Source organism: Diorhabda sublineata, chromosome 8, assembly GCF_026230105.1.
Source record: "Diorhabda sublineata isolate icDioSubl1.1 chromosome 8, icDioSubl1.1, whole genome shotgun sequence".
In the NCBI taxonomy this organism is placed as follows: domain Eukaryota; kingdom Metazoa; phylum Arthropoda; class Insecta; order Coleoptera; family Chrysomelidae; genus Diorhabda; species Diorhabda sublineata.
In genome coordinates, this window is record NC_079481.1 from 31,490,156 (window position 1) to 31,506,850 (window position 16,695).

At 29.9% G+C, this 16,695-nt stretch overlaps 3 protein-coding genes across 5 annotated transcripts in view; 2 read left to right on the forward strand and 1 right to left on the reverse strand.

The window, feature by feature from the left end:
• LOC130448309 (plipastatin synthase subunit A) overlaps positions 1–14,100 on the forward strand; it is a 21,149-nt gene extending 7,049 nt beyond the window's left edge. Inside the window, exons 6-14 of the mRNA XM_056785596.1 lie at positions 1,183–1,202; positions 4,214–4,511; positions 4,685–4,895; positions 4,989–5,165; positions 5,224–5,391; positions 6,147–6,479; positions 6,859–7,037; positions 8,593–8,748; positions 13,545–14,100. Coding sequence (XP_056641574.1) covers positions 1,183–1,202; positions 4,214–4,511; positions 4,685–4,895; positions 4,989–5,165; positions 5,224–5,391; positions 6,147–6,479; positions 6,859–7,037; positions 8,593–8,748; positions 13,545–13,817 — 1,815 coding nt within the window. The 3' untranslated portion in view covers positions 13,818–14,100. The remainder of the gene's footprint in view (positions 1–1,182; positions 1,203–4,213; positions 4,512–4,684; positions 4,896–4,988; positions 5,166–5,223; positions 5,392–6,146; positions 6,480–6,858; positions 7,038–8,592; positions 8,749–13,544) is intronic.
• Positions 8,901–16,464, reverse strand: LOC130448162 (serine/threonine-protein phosphatase 4 regulatory subunit 2-like). Of its 3 annotated transcripts, XM_056785404.1 has the most exons (4): positions 16,428–16,464; positions 12,666–13,345; positions 11,373–11,635; positions 8,901–11,322 (listed from the first exon to the last, which is right to left on the reverse strand). In XM_056785404.1, exons 2-4 carry the CDS (start codon positions 13,306–13,308, stop codon positions 10,744–10,746), a joined length of 1,485 nt encoding a protein of 494 aa, XP_056641382.1. In that variant the 5' UTR covers positions 13,309–13,345; positions 16,428–16,464; the 3' UTR covers positions 8,901–10,743. The 3 variants fall into 3 exon arrangements, with proteins under 3 accessions (XP_056641382.1, XP_056641381.1, XP_056641384.1); XM_056785403.1 differs by lacking the exon at positions 16,428–16,464 and having other exon boundaries at positions 12,666–13,484; XM_056785406.1 differs by lacking the exon at positions 16,428–16,464 and having other exon boundaries at positions 11,373–11,629; positions 12,666–13,482.
• Positions 14,587–16,184, forward strand: LOC130448163 (intraflagellar transport protein 46 homolog). Its single transcript, XM_056785407.1, has 6 exons — positions 14,587–14,737; positions 14,791–14,952; positions 15,003–15,268; positions 15,354–15,618; positions 15,675–15,787; positions 15,881–16,184. The coding sequence occupies exons 1-6, from the start codon at positions 14,711–14,713 to the stop codon at positions 16,161–16,163; spliced, it is 1,116 nt and encodes a 371-aa protein (XP_056641385.1). The 5' UTR covers positions 14,587–14,710; the 3' UTR covers positions 16,164–16,184.
• Positions 16,465–16,695: the final 231 nt, after the last annotated feature.

Genomic DNA, 16,695 nt, shown 5'->3' on the forward strand with positions numbered 1-16,695 from the left:
CAACACAATAATAATAACGATAACAGATGACTCGATTTCATTGTAACTGAACGATCATGCGTTTCAAGCATCATAGGGAATAATAAGGAAAACGAGAATGTAAACAAGTTTTACGGGGGGACATTGATAAGATTTCGATTAAAAAAATAATACACGCTAGTTAAGAAATGGAAAAGTGAGATTTTCATGGTGAGTTAATTAAGTTATAATATTCAATACAATATTCAGAAGTTCCGAGTTCGATTCCCACACTAATCCGTTACAATCAAATTTTTTTTTTATAATTCATAAAGATCAATAAAATGAAATTAAAACAAAAGCAGTAAATACCAAAATTACTCATCCAAATCTGTGGTTTAAGTACGTCATACAAAGTGTCAAAAGTCAGTATATTATTGAAATAGCACTGATACCAACTCTCGAAAATACTTGTCCCTAAATCTTTAGTTGAAAATCGTACTGTATTATTTAAATATTTGATATGAACAACTGAGCATAGAAAACATAACCATAGATTCACCATATCTCTCGTTCTATGTTTATGGTAAGCTTTCCAATATGACAGTTATTCAAATGCACATTTTTAGTAGTTGGAAATTTTAATAGACTTCACTTACGTCAATAAATAAATGGCTACCATTAATAATCATAATAGTAATTATGATATTAAGAAGAATTAATTTTAATTTATATTACATTACAAATAAATAACATTCTCCGCCACTGGAACTTGAATTCGTATTTTATTATCGAAAATCTGTGCACGATTTCGCTGATTAATTATCTGAAATTTAATTGCTCATAATTATATCCAACGAAACGAAATTTCTTACGTATCGAATAAACCCCGTAGATCTATTAATTCCTATCCGTAAATACGTGAGAGAGAAAGCAGTTGTGAAAGCCCGTTTTTACACGGAGGTGTGTTATCTACGTAACGTAATTCTCAACCATCTATTTATATTTTTAAATCCACAGATTACGGTTATTGAACAACAGGGTTCTAACACCTTTACGTCCAATGACAATAAGATCGAAACGAATGAGCGACGTTTCTGTCAACCGCGTATTCGTTACAGAAATTGCTGCTTGAGCAATTTGTACTTTGGACTATGGTTAAAAGTTGAAGTCCACGCTATATGTTTTAATACAGATTTAGTATTATAAATAATTTTGAATTAGTGGGAACAAGTTGATAGCGGGTAAAACGCGTTAATTCGCTTTTTTATTTGTGTTGTTTTTCAAGTTGGTTGTGTTTAGTGGAAATATCAGCTGTTTCGAGAGGGTGAGTTTTCTGTTAACCTCTATTAGGAATTTTTTACTTTTGTTAGTAGATGGCGCGGTTTTTTCAAATAATAATCTGCTGTGATGATTTTAGATATTGGAGAAAGTAGAAATTGTGCTTTTTTAAGTAGGATTTAGGAATATACAGAGTAGATCGAAAATTACATTTGTTATTTTAAGAAATTATAAAATTTGTACGAGGAGTAGTCATAGTATTAATGGTATATCAATACTAAAGTTATAAAAGAAGAAAATATTTAATAATTTTGAGGTTAATCAGATTTTAACGTTTTATAATGCCACTAAAACGATTTAGGTAACTAATAATTCAGTTTCGGCTGGTTTTAAAGATCTCGGGGGCGTGGATCGAGGAGAAGAAGAAAGTTTTATCGTATACAGATACATAGTTGCCTATTTGCATGTAAAGTTGATAAAAACTGTTTATTATGTTTAAATCAAATGGAAACATATAAAACTAATTAAACATTTAATGAAAAATTATTTTTAATAGTTCATAGTTTGATATTATCGTGGTCTTTTTGATTTTTGGGTTCTATAAAATCGAAAAAAACTCGATTTCTATGAAATTTTTTATAAAATTCCAATTTTGATGACAAAAATTACGGACATAATAACATTTCCTTCCAAAATAAGTACGTTCGTCTTTCTTTGTGATAAAACATTCATTTTGTTTTCTATTATTTCTGGAGTAAAAATAAACTTGGCAACACAGCAAGCCGTTTCGATAGTTGATTGACGAATTGAAAAAAAAAACTAATTAAAATAATTATTATTGTGAATTATCTCTTCTATAGCTCGACTAAATACCAATATTTTTCATTCGAATTTGTAAATACTCATAATAATAATTTAACCTATAACAATAGTCCAGTCAAAATTACTGTAGAATGGCAAAGTTTGTGAAAACTATTCCGGAATATGATTTTCGAATTATATTTTGAAAATATCAAAAAAAGTCTAGAATAAAAGTTGTAGAGCATAAAATTTTAGGCCTACATCATCTGGACCACTTTTCCCCGGAAAAATACAAATTGCAATTCAATTTTTTTAATTTTCTTATAAACGTTATAAAGAAAAATCGTGAAGAAAGAAATTTTCATCCCTTCTATTAAATGGCGTTAGGTTTTTAATTTATATTAAACTTTTTTTATTACTCTAAATCGTCCTAGTGGTGCGTTTTAGGGGAAAAGTGGTTTACAAACTTTTATTGAAACTTTTATTTGACATTTTCAAAATATAACCTAAAAATCGTATTAAGGGGGTACTTTTTAATTTCTTTCACCTTCTTTTCGGGGTTTTTCTACTTTTTTCAGAGTTTCATACACATTTTTTTGATTATTTCCGTATAATTTCACTGTACTATAACTGACGTTTCTGTTATAGGTAATTACAGCGTTGCCAATTTAAAAATTTTAATTACATAACATAATTAGGTATATACGAATTATTTATTTTAATCAATTCGTGAATGATTTGTTTTAGTTTTACGGTTAAAAATATTTCATGGTAAATATAAATGTGTAATTCTTATCATAAATTAAAATTAACAACTTGTTTTGTGATAAAAGTATTTGAATAAAACTATAACAAACAGCTGATAACGATACAAAGGATTTTCGTAATAAATAAACTATTAACAATAAAAATATTGAGCCAAAATAATTTTATAATCAAAAATTATCTCAAGTAAAAACAACATCGAAATACCTATTAAAAACATCAGCTATCCAATTTTAGATACCTAACCTAGTTTCTCAAGACGCGTCTATTTCCATTGGACTAAATATCTTTTTTTATAACACGTGGCTTTATTAAAACGCTTATGACGAGGTGGTTTAGTCTTCAACGGTCAAAACGTACAATCTATTAGACAAATAAGTTTATTTACGAATAAACAATAGCAACAACTTGTATGTGTACATCATAATTGACCTTTACAAGCCGGTTGATTGAAAAACAAATATAACACATCGTTCGAAATTGTTTGAATATTTATGTTAAATACATGCAAAAGTAACAAATAGACTCCCATTTTTCAATAATATTATGAGTAAAAACTTTGTTTATAAATAGGTTATAAGTATATTAGTCACTAACTCGAGACAGGCGCCATCTATTAAAAGTAAATATAAGTACTGTAAGTAGAAGCAGGTTTCATCATTTCTACCGATTTATAATGATCGACATTAAAATATTAGTTTGTAGAGAAAACAATCACCCTAATAGTAAGTTTACTATCGAATATACGGTGATTTATGATAATAAAAAGGAAAAAGATAGAAATTTACAATCATTTATTCTATTCTGTGAAATTAGATTCGAACAAAACTAGGTTACGTCATGATACAGACCTTCACAGCGTTGCCAAACTTCATATAAAAAGTATTTAAACATAAAAAATGTTTGCATATAATAAATAAACCCTATTTACACGGTTTGGACTCAAACGTTTTTTAACAGTTACACACTCTATTTACATTTGGCTTTTATTAATTACCTTGAGTGAATTTAGTCTACAGTTTTCTATAAACTTCTAAAAATCGTTTTGTATAGAATAAAGCTATTGTTCAGAGATGGCGCTAGCAACATTATTTAATATTTAACATAATTATTTAACAATTGTAGGGGTAACTGTATATTATCAGCATCAATTTATGCACAATAAATAATAAAAAAAATTATACTTTGTTTTTTTGCATTTCACACAAATCTTAAAAATGCTCAATATATACGAGATGTGGTTATTAAGTAAGGAGCGCTGCTATATAAATACATACGACTGTCAGCTGTTTAAGTCTGAAGCATATTTCTGTAGACAAACCAGTGTAGCCGTTACATAATAACAAAATAAAATGTTTTACATCACCATTTTCGTTATTTAATAGCTACACCTCGTATTTTGTTTTAGATACACAGAAAACATGATTGCAAGAAATAAAATCACTTTTTTGGTACAAATTTCCCAAAATGGAATTATGTCGCAACTTCCGAACGCTTTAGGAAATAAGAGAAGTTATAGTATGCAAATAAATTGTTCAAGAAAGAGAATTCCATTAAGAAATAATGAAAATTTAGGAAATTTTGTGAGAAATCTCGGCAGTGGGGTAGTAAAATCTCCTCTAGGCGAAGTAGAATCTATACCCAACGAAAATTTAGTGGAATATGTTTTTAAAAAAGCCGATCAGTGGTCAGAAGAAGTTGCCGTAGTAAGTAGAAAATATAACCTCAAATAAGTAAACATAACATAGTATATTGTGAGACATATTTCAAATGTCACCTGTCAATTATTTTCCCACGTGTTTTACACTATACTTTTTCAACGACATACATAAAATACTTGATATTCTACCCAGAAAATGTGATAAAACTAAAATTTTAGACGTGTGGTGCAACTGGTAGAAATTATTCATTCACAATGTTAAGATTCCTAGTTAATAGATTTGCCCAGGCTGTTTTGGGACATTGCGGAATGCAACCTAGAGAAGTTGTAGGATTACTATTACCTAACATACCTGAATTTGTCATAGTTTGTCATGGTGCCATAGAAGCTGGATTAGTAGTAACTTTCGTTAATCCCCTGTATACACCAGGTAACCTATTTAAATGCTCAAACAGATCAAACTGTGCCTAATTTTAACCTGTTACTTTCTATTAATTAAATAAAATCCTATTTTATTTTTCAGATGAATTAAAGAGACAATTTGAAAACGCAGGGGTGAAAATGATAATCACTGTGCCTTTATTGTTAGAAGTGGCAACTACTATAGCCCCTTCGTTACCAGGTTATAGAACAACGATTTGTATTGGAGGAGAAGATGATGTTTCTAAAAATATTCATGGATTGGAGAGTCTATTAAGAGGTAGGATTAGTAAAACTAACTTATTTACATTACTCTAATGACTCGTGGTTTATTTTAGCTGGCCACGAAAGCGAGTTACCAGGATTAAACCCTAAGGAGTTAACCCTACTGCCGTATTCAAGCGGTACTACAGGATTACCTAAAGGAGTAATGCTATCACATTATAATTTAGTTTCTAATTTATTCCAAGGTGATCGAGACGATCTTGTACCGAGAAAAACAAAATGTAAGTATTTGTTATAAATTCAAAGATCATTAATATAACTCACGGATCGAATATATTTTTCATGTTTAAAACATTTACGCACTTCCAACATGTAGTTTTCTTTAATTATTTGTCACTACACAAACAATGTACATTTAATGATCAATATTATTTTTTTTTACGTAAACAAACTAGCCGTGCAACTATTTCACATTTTACATCATATTATGGAAGCACTAAAATGTATATAACTGTTTGAATATGTTTTATTTTTTGATATTTATACATCATATATAACGATTCATTAAATTATACTAACCTATGAATAGTTACGATACACACTAACCGCCAAAATCTTAATGTCATAACTGTCAATGTCAACTGAACATAGCCTGTGTTGATATTACTCACATATGAGCTTTAAGCTGGTGCTACATGCATCCGATATGTGATCCTATTGGTCAGAAATTTTAGCGCGAATATTTTCAACAATCTATCCTTGTAGATGTATCTGACATTGGACGTTGTTTAACTTTTTTATATATTTTCGATAGTTGAAATTAAAATAAATAATGATTATAGTCAGTTGCAATTCTGTCAAAGCTAATACGAATGATTTCCACAAAAAGGGCTAGGGTACAAAAGTCACGATTATTTCGAGTGAGAAATACTATAATTTACTCATCGCAAAATTAATACAGGGGACATACAAAATATTTTCGTCCAAAAGTTATACTTTTTTCGATATAGGGGTGGCAAAACTGTATATTTTTCAGCTGGTGATCGCCAACAAGTACTTTCTGTACTTCCTTTCTTCCACATATTCGGTTTCAACGGTATTCTTAACGTCGCGCTCTCGGGCGGCGCTCATTTAATAACACTCCCAAGGTTTACGCCTGAAGATTATGCCAAAGCGTTAGAAACCTACCGGCCTACTTTTCTTTTCGTCGTTCCATCGTTGCTGCAATTTTTAGCGTCACATCCGGCTATTACGAAAGATCATTTATCATCAGTGGAGGGGATCCAATCGGGAGCAGCTCCGTTAACTGAAGCTATAATTCAGAAATTTAGAGCTAAGGTGGACGATCAGGATATATCAATTAGACAAGGTGAGGAATTTCATTGTTTATAACATCATCACTAAAACAATTGAGCTGTCAAAATCAGCTGATGTCCATTTAAAAATGGCCGCCGTGGGGGATTATCACTTCGTTACTTTGAAAAGTACTAAAACTCAACAATGGAAATTTATGTCAAAAAAATCTCGCAATTTTAGTATGTTGTTTACCCCACGGCCGTCATTTTGACGTAGATCAGCTGTTTTCTTAGATAGCATCTATGTTATTAATAATATTGTCTTGTCAACTATATATTATGAATTAAGACAACAAATCGGAGCACTGTAAACAAACTAAATGACAGATGAGTTTGGAGGAGAGTTGTGACGATTGAATTTCTGTGCGAATGAATGAAAATTTCGTTTCACAGGATACGGAATGACTGAAAGTTCTCCGGTGACGTTTATTATGCCTAGGATTACCCCACCATCGAAAATAGGTACTATAGGTATACCATATCCAGGAACCCATGCCAAAATCATCAGCCTCAAAACTGGAGAGACTTTAGGTACTCACGAACCAGGCGAACTTCTCATCAAAGGACCACAGGTACTTCTTTGTGATATAATTAAATCGGGAAGTTCAGTCAAGTGCCCTAATTGTTTTGTTTACTTCATATTTTCAGTGAATTCTTCAATTTGGTGTGTTTTTTTGAATTTTTATTATGTTTTTTTTGTACTTATACAGAATTTGATTCCTGTACTGTCTTATTATATATAAAAGTTCGAAAATGATGATTAATTTCAAAAAGAGAAGTTTAAGAAAAGAAAAAGCAGCCAAACACACTCAGATTTAACTAATACTTTATTTAAATACAAAAAAAACTATTTGTAATGTCTAAAAACGTTATTTATTATTAAAAATTAACATTCAAAAACTTTTTTCATAGATTTCTATCTAAAAACAAAATGTAAACAAAGCAATTAGAACTTGAAGTGTAGTAAAGAACATAACCTAAGAATTTTTCTTCCGCGATCATATACTTTTTAAATTGAAAAGTTGTGGAAATTTAGAAAGAAACAACTTCTAGATTACAGTAGGTCTATCTTTGTTTCACTTTATAACTATCAGAGCCAAAATGAGCTAAATATATTTAATTAACCTAAAATAACACTCCTAGACGGGTTGTATAGTTACGAGAAACAGAAACAAGAAATGTATGTATCAAAGAAAAATGTTAACTTTTTAACTATTACGCATCCCCATCAATAAAATATCCAGTAAATGATTTACACCCAAGAAGTTATAATATAAGACCCCTTAATGATATGTTAATAATTAGAGGCTTAAAAATTATTCAAACCCATATATAAAAGCACGTGTTGATAATATTGTTCAAGAAATGACTTTTTTACGAATTAAAAATATGATATAACGAGCTAAACAAAAAATTATTTACAAAACCGGCTATTTCAATTTTAAAGGTGATCAAAAATAATTAAACTTACCTGAGCTTCATAATTTCAGTATATAGTGGTCGTATTCGTAGTCACTTAAACAACAGCGCGTTATTGATGGAATTTATCACAAACATCACCAAAAAAACAATCGAAAACATATAATAAATAATAATCACAATAACTAAATAAACTATATAAACAAAGCCTTTTTAGTTTCAAGCAAGATAATGGCGTAGCAGTGTTGCCACTTTTCTGGTACAAAGTGTTTTATATTAGAACGTTTCATTAGAAAAAAACATATTAATCAGGAGTATTAGCAATATAATTTAAGTATATTTAGAATTAAACTCGTCATTTGGGTTTGATTTTAGAAGATCGTATTTCGGGATGTAAGAATGATTCTTTTTGTATATATGATGATTTTTATAATTTGGCAACGGCGTTTTGTGTAAATGCAACTATTTACTAAGGATGTGAATATAGCTTGCGCAAGCGTATTTCTGTGGTGTAGTTTATCTGGTATTTTATACAAAAGATAATTTTCGTAAATAACTTCAGAAAATGCTTAATTTACCATCAAACTACCTAATAAAAGTACTTTGTTTTCAAAATAATTACCAAAATCATACGTTTTTAACATTATTGTGATATAGTATCGAAACGGTTTGCTGGATTATTACCATTTTTGTTCAAAAAAATTTTAGGTTATGATGGGATACTTGAACAACGACGAGGCTACGGCTGAGACTTTGGATGAAGACGGATGGTTACATACAGGGGATGTAGCTTATTATGATGAAGACGCGTTTTTCTATATTATAGATAGATGCAAGGAACTTATTAAAGTCAAAGGAAACCAGGTACGTATTTAAATTTTTATTCAATCAGAAATCGTTTGTTTTTAGTCATTTTTATTAAAAATGTATGGTTTTAAAATAATTTGAACCCTTATTTTCTAAATTAATAAGAAAATTTTTGATTTATAGATAAGGATATGGTAAATAAAAAAATATTCGTTATTAAATAGAACTTTATTATCTAAAAAGTGCGTCTGTATACAAATTATCATTTAAGAGAAAATCGAAGTTTCTTGTACAACCATTTCATACAAAATGCGACAAAAATACACTGGGCAGTGAAAATTTTTTCATAATTTACATACTTTAGTTGATATATTGTCAGAGTACATAAAATTATTTTCAAAACTTCACAAATTTAAAAAAAACATGAATCATGGGTTACGAAGTATGGTAAATGGGTTAAAACGCTCGGAAACAAATAATTTTTATATTAAATATTAAAGATAATCTAACTCTCTCAAATATTAATTAGTTTTTAATAATAATTAACGATTTAAATTGTATAACAAATTATTTGACATCAAGGTAAATCATAAAAGATCGTTATTTTAGTCATATCAAACTTAGGAATTAAATAAATTTATAGAATCTAACTTTTTTCCCTATTTTGTGTAAATCTAACTTCACCAGAATAAATAACCTAATAAGAAACTACTTTCAAAACAAATTACAAAGTATTACTACTTAAGTTTGTAGAAATTTCAAGGTTCAATTGAACTATATTTCAAATTCAGGGTTTTGTAAACCTTTTTAATAGACTTTCAAGCACAATTTTTTTCTCCGGATCTGTGTTCATTTGAACTACTTTTTAAGCTCATGGTGTAATAATCACTGTTATAGACCTCAATTGAACTACTTCCAAAGCTTAAGAGTTGATACTAGACATTTTCAATACAATCTAAGTTTCGTTTGAACAAATCTTTTCTACACATCAGGGTTTATTTGAACTACTTTTCAAGCTTACATTGTAGTAATCGTTATTACATACTTCGATTCCAATAACTTTTTTAATGCACTTAAAGTTGCTAACCTCAGAGCCAAATAAACAGTTGTATTTATATCTCAGGGTTCATTTGAACTACTTTTCACTCTCGTGGTTATTATATACATCCGATTGGACTAATTTCAATACTCGGGGACAAGTATAATGTTTTCTATACTTATGGTTCATTTGAACTACTTTTTAAGCTTGGTATAGGTATAAGTAGCTTTTTAATTAATTTCAAAGCTCACAGCCAGACGCACACTTTTTTTAATAATCGGGGTTAATTTGAACTACTGTCACTACTTAAGGACAAGTACAACGTATTCTATACTTTATAGTTCGTTTGAACTAATTTTTAAGTCATGGTACAGTAATTATTACATTCTTTGAAAATTGAGTGTTTAGTAGAACTTTTCAATACATTTGAAGTTTCATGGCAACTATTTTCTAAAATCGAAGTGTACTTAATCTTTTTTGAACCTTCAAGTTCCTTTTCAACTAATTTAAAAGCTTAGAACAGAGTACATATTTTTATTTATACATAAGGGTTCATTTGAACTATTTTTTACCCTCATGGTTACTTTTACTTTGGATTAAACTACTTTCGAAACTCGGCGCCTAGTACTATACTTCTTGGTTTATTTGAACTACTTTTCAAATTTATGGTGTAGTAATCGTTATAGATTTCATTAGCACTACTTTCAATACTCTGCTCAAAGCACAATGTTTTCTATAATTCATGGTACATTTGAACTACTTTTCAAGCTCATAGCATCGTTTTTATACACTCCAAGTTTATTTTAAACTACTTTTGAAACTCATAACTCATTGTAATCATTTTCAAACGCTTTAAGGCCCAAATACTGAAACGTAAATAAAACTAAAAGAATGTGTTTACTCAATTTAACAAACTCCTATTTTCTCTCGTTAGTATTGCTTGTTCAGTAATTGTGAAAATCGAATGTTTTTCTTATAAAAATCTCGTGAACAAAATACAGGAATACATACACTTACAAAATGCTTTTTTCGAATCTCAAATCATCATGTAATGATTCTGGTGTCGAAGAACTAGGTTCATCTGCCACTGTTTTTTTATCTTGGCCACTATCAACTTCCATTGGAGACTCTTTGTACTGCTCTTTTGTTTCTACAATATCGTTTATCACATCTTCTGCTTCATCGTTAGTTTTGGCTGTTTCACTAACAGTTTCCACACATTTTTCTTGTTCTGTTTTCAAGTTATCTATTACTTTATCCGATTTTTCAGGTTCATTTGATGGTATTTCAGTAACTGTTGGTTGATCGATAACATCTTGTTTTTTCTCTTCTATATGTTCCTCTACTTTCTCTAATATTTCTTCTGGTTCTAAAACAGTTTCTGTTGGTGTTAAAACTTCTGGAATAGGAGTGTCTGTATTTATTTCTTCTGTTTGTACGTTTTCTTTTTCGTTCTCTGGTTGTTTTTCAGGTTGTAAAGTTATAAGTTCGAATTGAGTATCTTCTGAAATTTCTTTTCTTACTTCTAGTTCTGGTTCAATATTAGCAACCTCTGTTTTAACTACATTCTTCTGGGAATCTTCTTCTATAGGCTAAAAGTGAATAAAATATTATTGGTGTTCGATATTATAGGATAACTTACTTTAATTTTGTCTTCTTTTATTTCTTCTATCACTTCTTTATCTTCTGGAACTGTTTCTTTGTTTTCTGCTGCAGAGGGTGAACTAGACGAGTCACTACTATTACTATTGCTTTCTTCTGATAGACTTTGATATGTTTCTTGTGGTTCTATGGAAACGTATGTTTCTATTGGGTCTTCTGTACTAGTACAAGTTATTACAGTCTCTTGTGTTTCTACTTTAGCCTCTTCTGTGTTACTGCTTGCAGGAATTTCTGAAACTATCACTACTTTTATTTTGTGGTGATAGTCGAAAATTTCAATAAAATAAGGCATAATTATATATATTGAATTCATTGAATATGTTGAATAATGGATATTCATTACCGATCAAAAGTTTTGGCCTACCCCATAATAACTGATCACTACCGACTGATTTGTTATTGTTTTCATTTTCGCAAATTCAGACTTGCAATTGGGCAAAACCAACAAAATGTTGGATAAAGTTTGTGCATTAATCTTCATAGTATAGGGCAAAGCAACCTTAGGAGCTTTGGCCATAGAAAATGTTCAGGACAACCTCAAAAAACCACAGCTACTGAAGATAAGCGAATTGTATTGATCATTAAACATAATATTCCACTCACAGGTCCAGAGTTAGCAGTTCAGATCAATGAATCTAGGAATCTGCCATTGAGTTCTTCCACAGTGGAAAGGAAATTAAGAGAAGCTGATCTTTTTTCAAGGGTGGCAATGAAGAAACTTTTTTAAGATGACATGGAGAGTGGGAGAGAGTTTTATGGAGTGATGAGTCAAAGTTTGAGTTTTTAGGTCTAAGAATTTGTATGCGGGCCAAAGGAAAAACAAAATAGAAGGGATTTAGAAGAAAAAGACTTTTAAAATATTAAAGGAAAATGTTGTACATTCTAGCCAGCGCCTGATTGGCAGAAAATTTATCTTTCAGTATAACAACAATCCCAAGCATTCCTCGAAGTTGGGCAAAGAGAATACCAAATTTGTACACCGAAATAATAAAATCAAAAGGGGGTTACACTGATGAATCAAAACTATCTTATAACTATAGGATGAGCAAAAACTTTTGACCAGTAGTGTATAAGCATATTTGCACCAAATTGCAAAGAAGGTATTAATTTTTTTTAAATGTCAAAAAACCCATCAATGTATTTACAAACAACATTATTAAAACCTATATAATTTTGCTTCTTCTATTGTAAATATGATATTGAATTAACCTTCAAAACTCGTCCAACAACTCATTTGTTATAAATAGAAGTCGTTAATTTAATAAAAACTTACCACTTTTTGTTTCTTCACTTTCAAATTTTGTTGTAGTTTCGACTTCAGTTTTCAATAGGTCCTCAGTTTCCTTCTCTCCATCTTTATATTCAACAGGCATATTCCAATTTGGACTTTCATCCATATCTTCAATGTTAATATCATTTCTTTCATTATTTATTTCTGGTAAATGTTCAGTTTCAATTCCATTCATAATACCTTCTTCGCCATTTTCTGTTGATCTTCTACCTGGTTCTACTGTGCTGACAACTAAAATGTTCTTTTCCAATGCTCTCATGTATTTATCAATTCTACTGTATTCCTTTCTCGGGGTAGTCAAAAGTTCACATATTCTTTGGACTGTAAATGGTGCTGCTGCGAAAGTGTCGAGCTTCTCTAGTATAAAATTTTTCATCATATCATAATTAAACATTTCTACATTCGGACAAGGCGGTATATCCATAGAAGGACAAGTTTCATAAAATTCTGTTATAACATTGATCAATTTTTCTCGGAAAAGAGACTTAATAACAGGCCACTGGTAAACTGGATTTCCTGTTTTAGCAACAAAACAAAGATATTCTTCTAATTCTCGTGGAATGTCTTTCGGTTTCATTTTCGAAAATTCTTCAAGGCTATGAAGAATTTCTTCAGGATTCTCCATTGCAAATTCTCTAGAATATATTTATTTCGGCTTTATCCTATTAAGTAAAAACAAAAGATGCAAACAAGAAACAACCAATTTATACGAACACAATAATGCAACTAAAGCGCTAACAGTCCCTTGTCATACTTCAACTATCAATAACTAATTGTGCGCTGTTGCCATATAAACATACAACATGGTAGATAGTGTTGCCTATCTAGTAAGTAACTATTATTGTAAAAGAATCTTTACAGGTATCTCCAACAGAATTAGAATCTCTGATTCTAGAAATTGAAGGAATTTTGGACGCAGCTGTTGTGGGGGTACCCGATACTTTAGCAGGAGAAGTACCTAAAGCTTACGTTGTACGTAAGCCTGGTGCCAACGTAAACGAGGAAGACATACAACGATGGGTGAATGGAAAAGTGACTAATTACAAGAAATTAGTTGGAGGTGTAAAATTCATTGATGCCATACCGAGAAATCTCAGTGGAAAAATACTTAGAAATGAGTTGAAATTGAATTAATGTTGTTTATAAGACAACCCATAACTTTTTTTTTATTTTACAAATTACGAATTTTATATTTTATTAATACTGCTGTATATTTTAAGTGGACTTGACGTAGTGGAGGATAAATAAAATTTATTTTTAGGAAAAAATAATTTCAACGTTTGCGTTTTTTTTTTAATTCGATTATTGTAAATATTTTTATTACATTTACTGTAGAAATAGCTCACAAAATTTTATATATTTTAGTTTGTACTTATTTTAATGGTTATTATTATTTTGAATAAAGGATTCAATTTTATTTCGTTTCATTTTTTCCTTTTGAGTGAAAACACCCCACAAACCATCTACTTTATAGTTGGATCATGCAGATCGCCCAGAATCAAAACAATTCTTTAACAGACATAAAATTAGTATTTACTTTCATAGATGGAGCAAGTAAACAAATGTTCTTTCTCTCTTCCAATAGTACAATTCAACTCATATTTCGCTCTCTCTATTTTTATATTAGCTCTACGAATCTCCGTCTTCTTCTTTATGTAAAGAACGCATTATAGGTACCTAAGTTATCAACATTACTCGTAAATAGTTCATTTATACAAACTATAGATAGCAGTCCTTATAAAATTGAAAATTTTTGAAATCCAGATATATAAAAAGTTATAAGAATAATTATATGTATCTCTTTCGACCTTTAACCTTCCTTATCTATTAATTAAATAGAGAATTATTCTGTATAACGTTTCTTTCTTTACTGCCTGTTTTTTGTAACATACTATAGTTAGGCAACTTATATTACACGAATGCAATGTTGGTGGCGTTACCTTTAGGAAAGAATAATCTACAATGAAATATTTAGTAATTTTTGTTACTAAGCAACTCTTCAATACAAACAATATAAAAATCAAGACATGAAAAAATCTTTCTCAATAATAGACGTAAGTATTTACGAATGTTATAAATCAAGATGGAAACTCGGTATGTATTATAGGATGATGATGAGGTTTTTTTACCTGAAGATAATAATACAAAAGAAAAAGATGATGCAGATAGTAATTATAAATCGGATGATTCAGATTTGTCGTTATCGGAACACAATAGCATAAGTCCTAAACGTTCTAAAGCTTTTCAGAAATTAAAAGAATTGGATATGGTAGGTAGGTTTCGAATTCGAAATGAGATATTCACTGTACGCTATTTAAGAGTCCTACTAAAGAAGAATTGGAGGAATTAGGAGCGCAGGGTATGATATCTCCAAAAGATGTAGGAAATCTTTCGGGACGTCAAACAGCGGTGTTGAAAAGAAGAACCATAACGGAACCAAGAATTGAGCATTTACTAAGCGATAGTGATGAAAGCGATAATGATGAGAGAAAAAATGTTTCTATACCAGGTGAATACGATCCGAAAATGTATGAAAATTTAATAGTAGATCCTGATACTAAGGAAATATTTCAATATATATCAAGGTAAATATGTAAGTGAAGGTCTATAAAATAATTATTAAATCTGCAGAGTGCAGTTGAGAAAATCCGCATTTTTATGATATTTCAGATATATTCCACAACAGTTAAACTTCAATTACAAATTCAAACCTTTCATACCCGACTTTCTACCCGCAGTAGGAGACATTGATGCTTTCCTAAAAGTTTATCCCCCAGAAAAAACTATAAACGGCGAATTTAATACAGAAAAATTTGAACATTTAGGACTGACAGTTCTTGACGAACCTGCAAGTAATCAAAGCGATCCTGCTGTATTATATTTACAGTTAAAAGCAGCTTCTGGTAAAACAGGAAAGAAAAACGACGAGAATGTTGTAGGTTATCTAGATTTTTACTTGTAGTCTTTTTTATATATTTAATTTGCTGTTAGGTTGTGAAGAAAATAGAAAATATTGAAAAGAATTCGAAGGTAATTGATAAATGGATTAAAGACATATCAGATTTACATAAAACTAAATCTTCAGTGGTTGTTAGGTATTCAGAGTAAGTATAAAGATTCAGGTTTTTTTAATGGAATAATACACATTTAAAACAATTATAAATTTAAGAAAATACAGTAATAGTTGTTGCTTTTAGGCCAATGCCCGATTTGGATGATTTAATGCAAGAATGGCCTGAAGACGTTGAAGCTGAATTGAAGAAAAACGGTTTTCCTAAACCTAATAACACTAATATTCAAGAATATATATCAACTGTTTGTGAAACTTTTCAAATACCATTGGCAAAGAAAAAAGTTCATTCCCTATATTTGCTTTTTTGCCTTTATGCTGCAATTAAACAAACACAACTCTACAAGGCTTCTACTGAGAATGAGAAAAAGAATGTGCATAAAGAACCTGATCAATTGGTTTTAGAATGAAAATAAATAATTTGTATTTCCGAATGTAGTACTTATTTATCCTATGCACATAATTACTTTTCGAAAAAAATGCTCATAAATAATTTTGAACAAAAATAATGCTGAATTTCAAATATTCCCAGTGCAACTATAGTATTTGATGATTTTAATCAATTTTATAGTAACAAAACATTTAAAAGTGATATGTGTTAAATAAATCGATTTACTTTTATTGTTGAAATTAATTAATAAAAAATGTTTAATTAATTTGATTAAAAAACTTACGTTTTTACAATGAGAAATCTAATTCTCATTGCTTTTACATTCAATTTTTAACTATCTGTCATAACTGTCAAGTTGTCACAGCCATAGAATATTAAATCATATGAGTGAGATTTCGCCGCCAATACAACGATCGTAGTTGGTATGTGGAACGCTAAAAAGTGTATTTCAAGCTTAGTGGAATGCACCAACAATGTAATGTGTGTTGCCTACGCTTATGGAATTAGTATTGTTATTTGAAGCAATTCTCGATAAATAAATTAAGAACGTA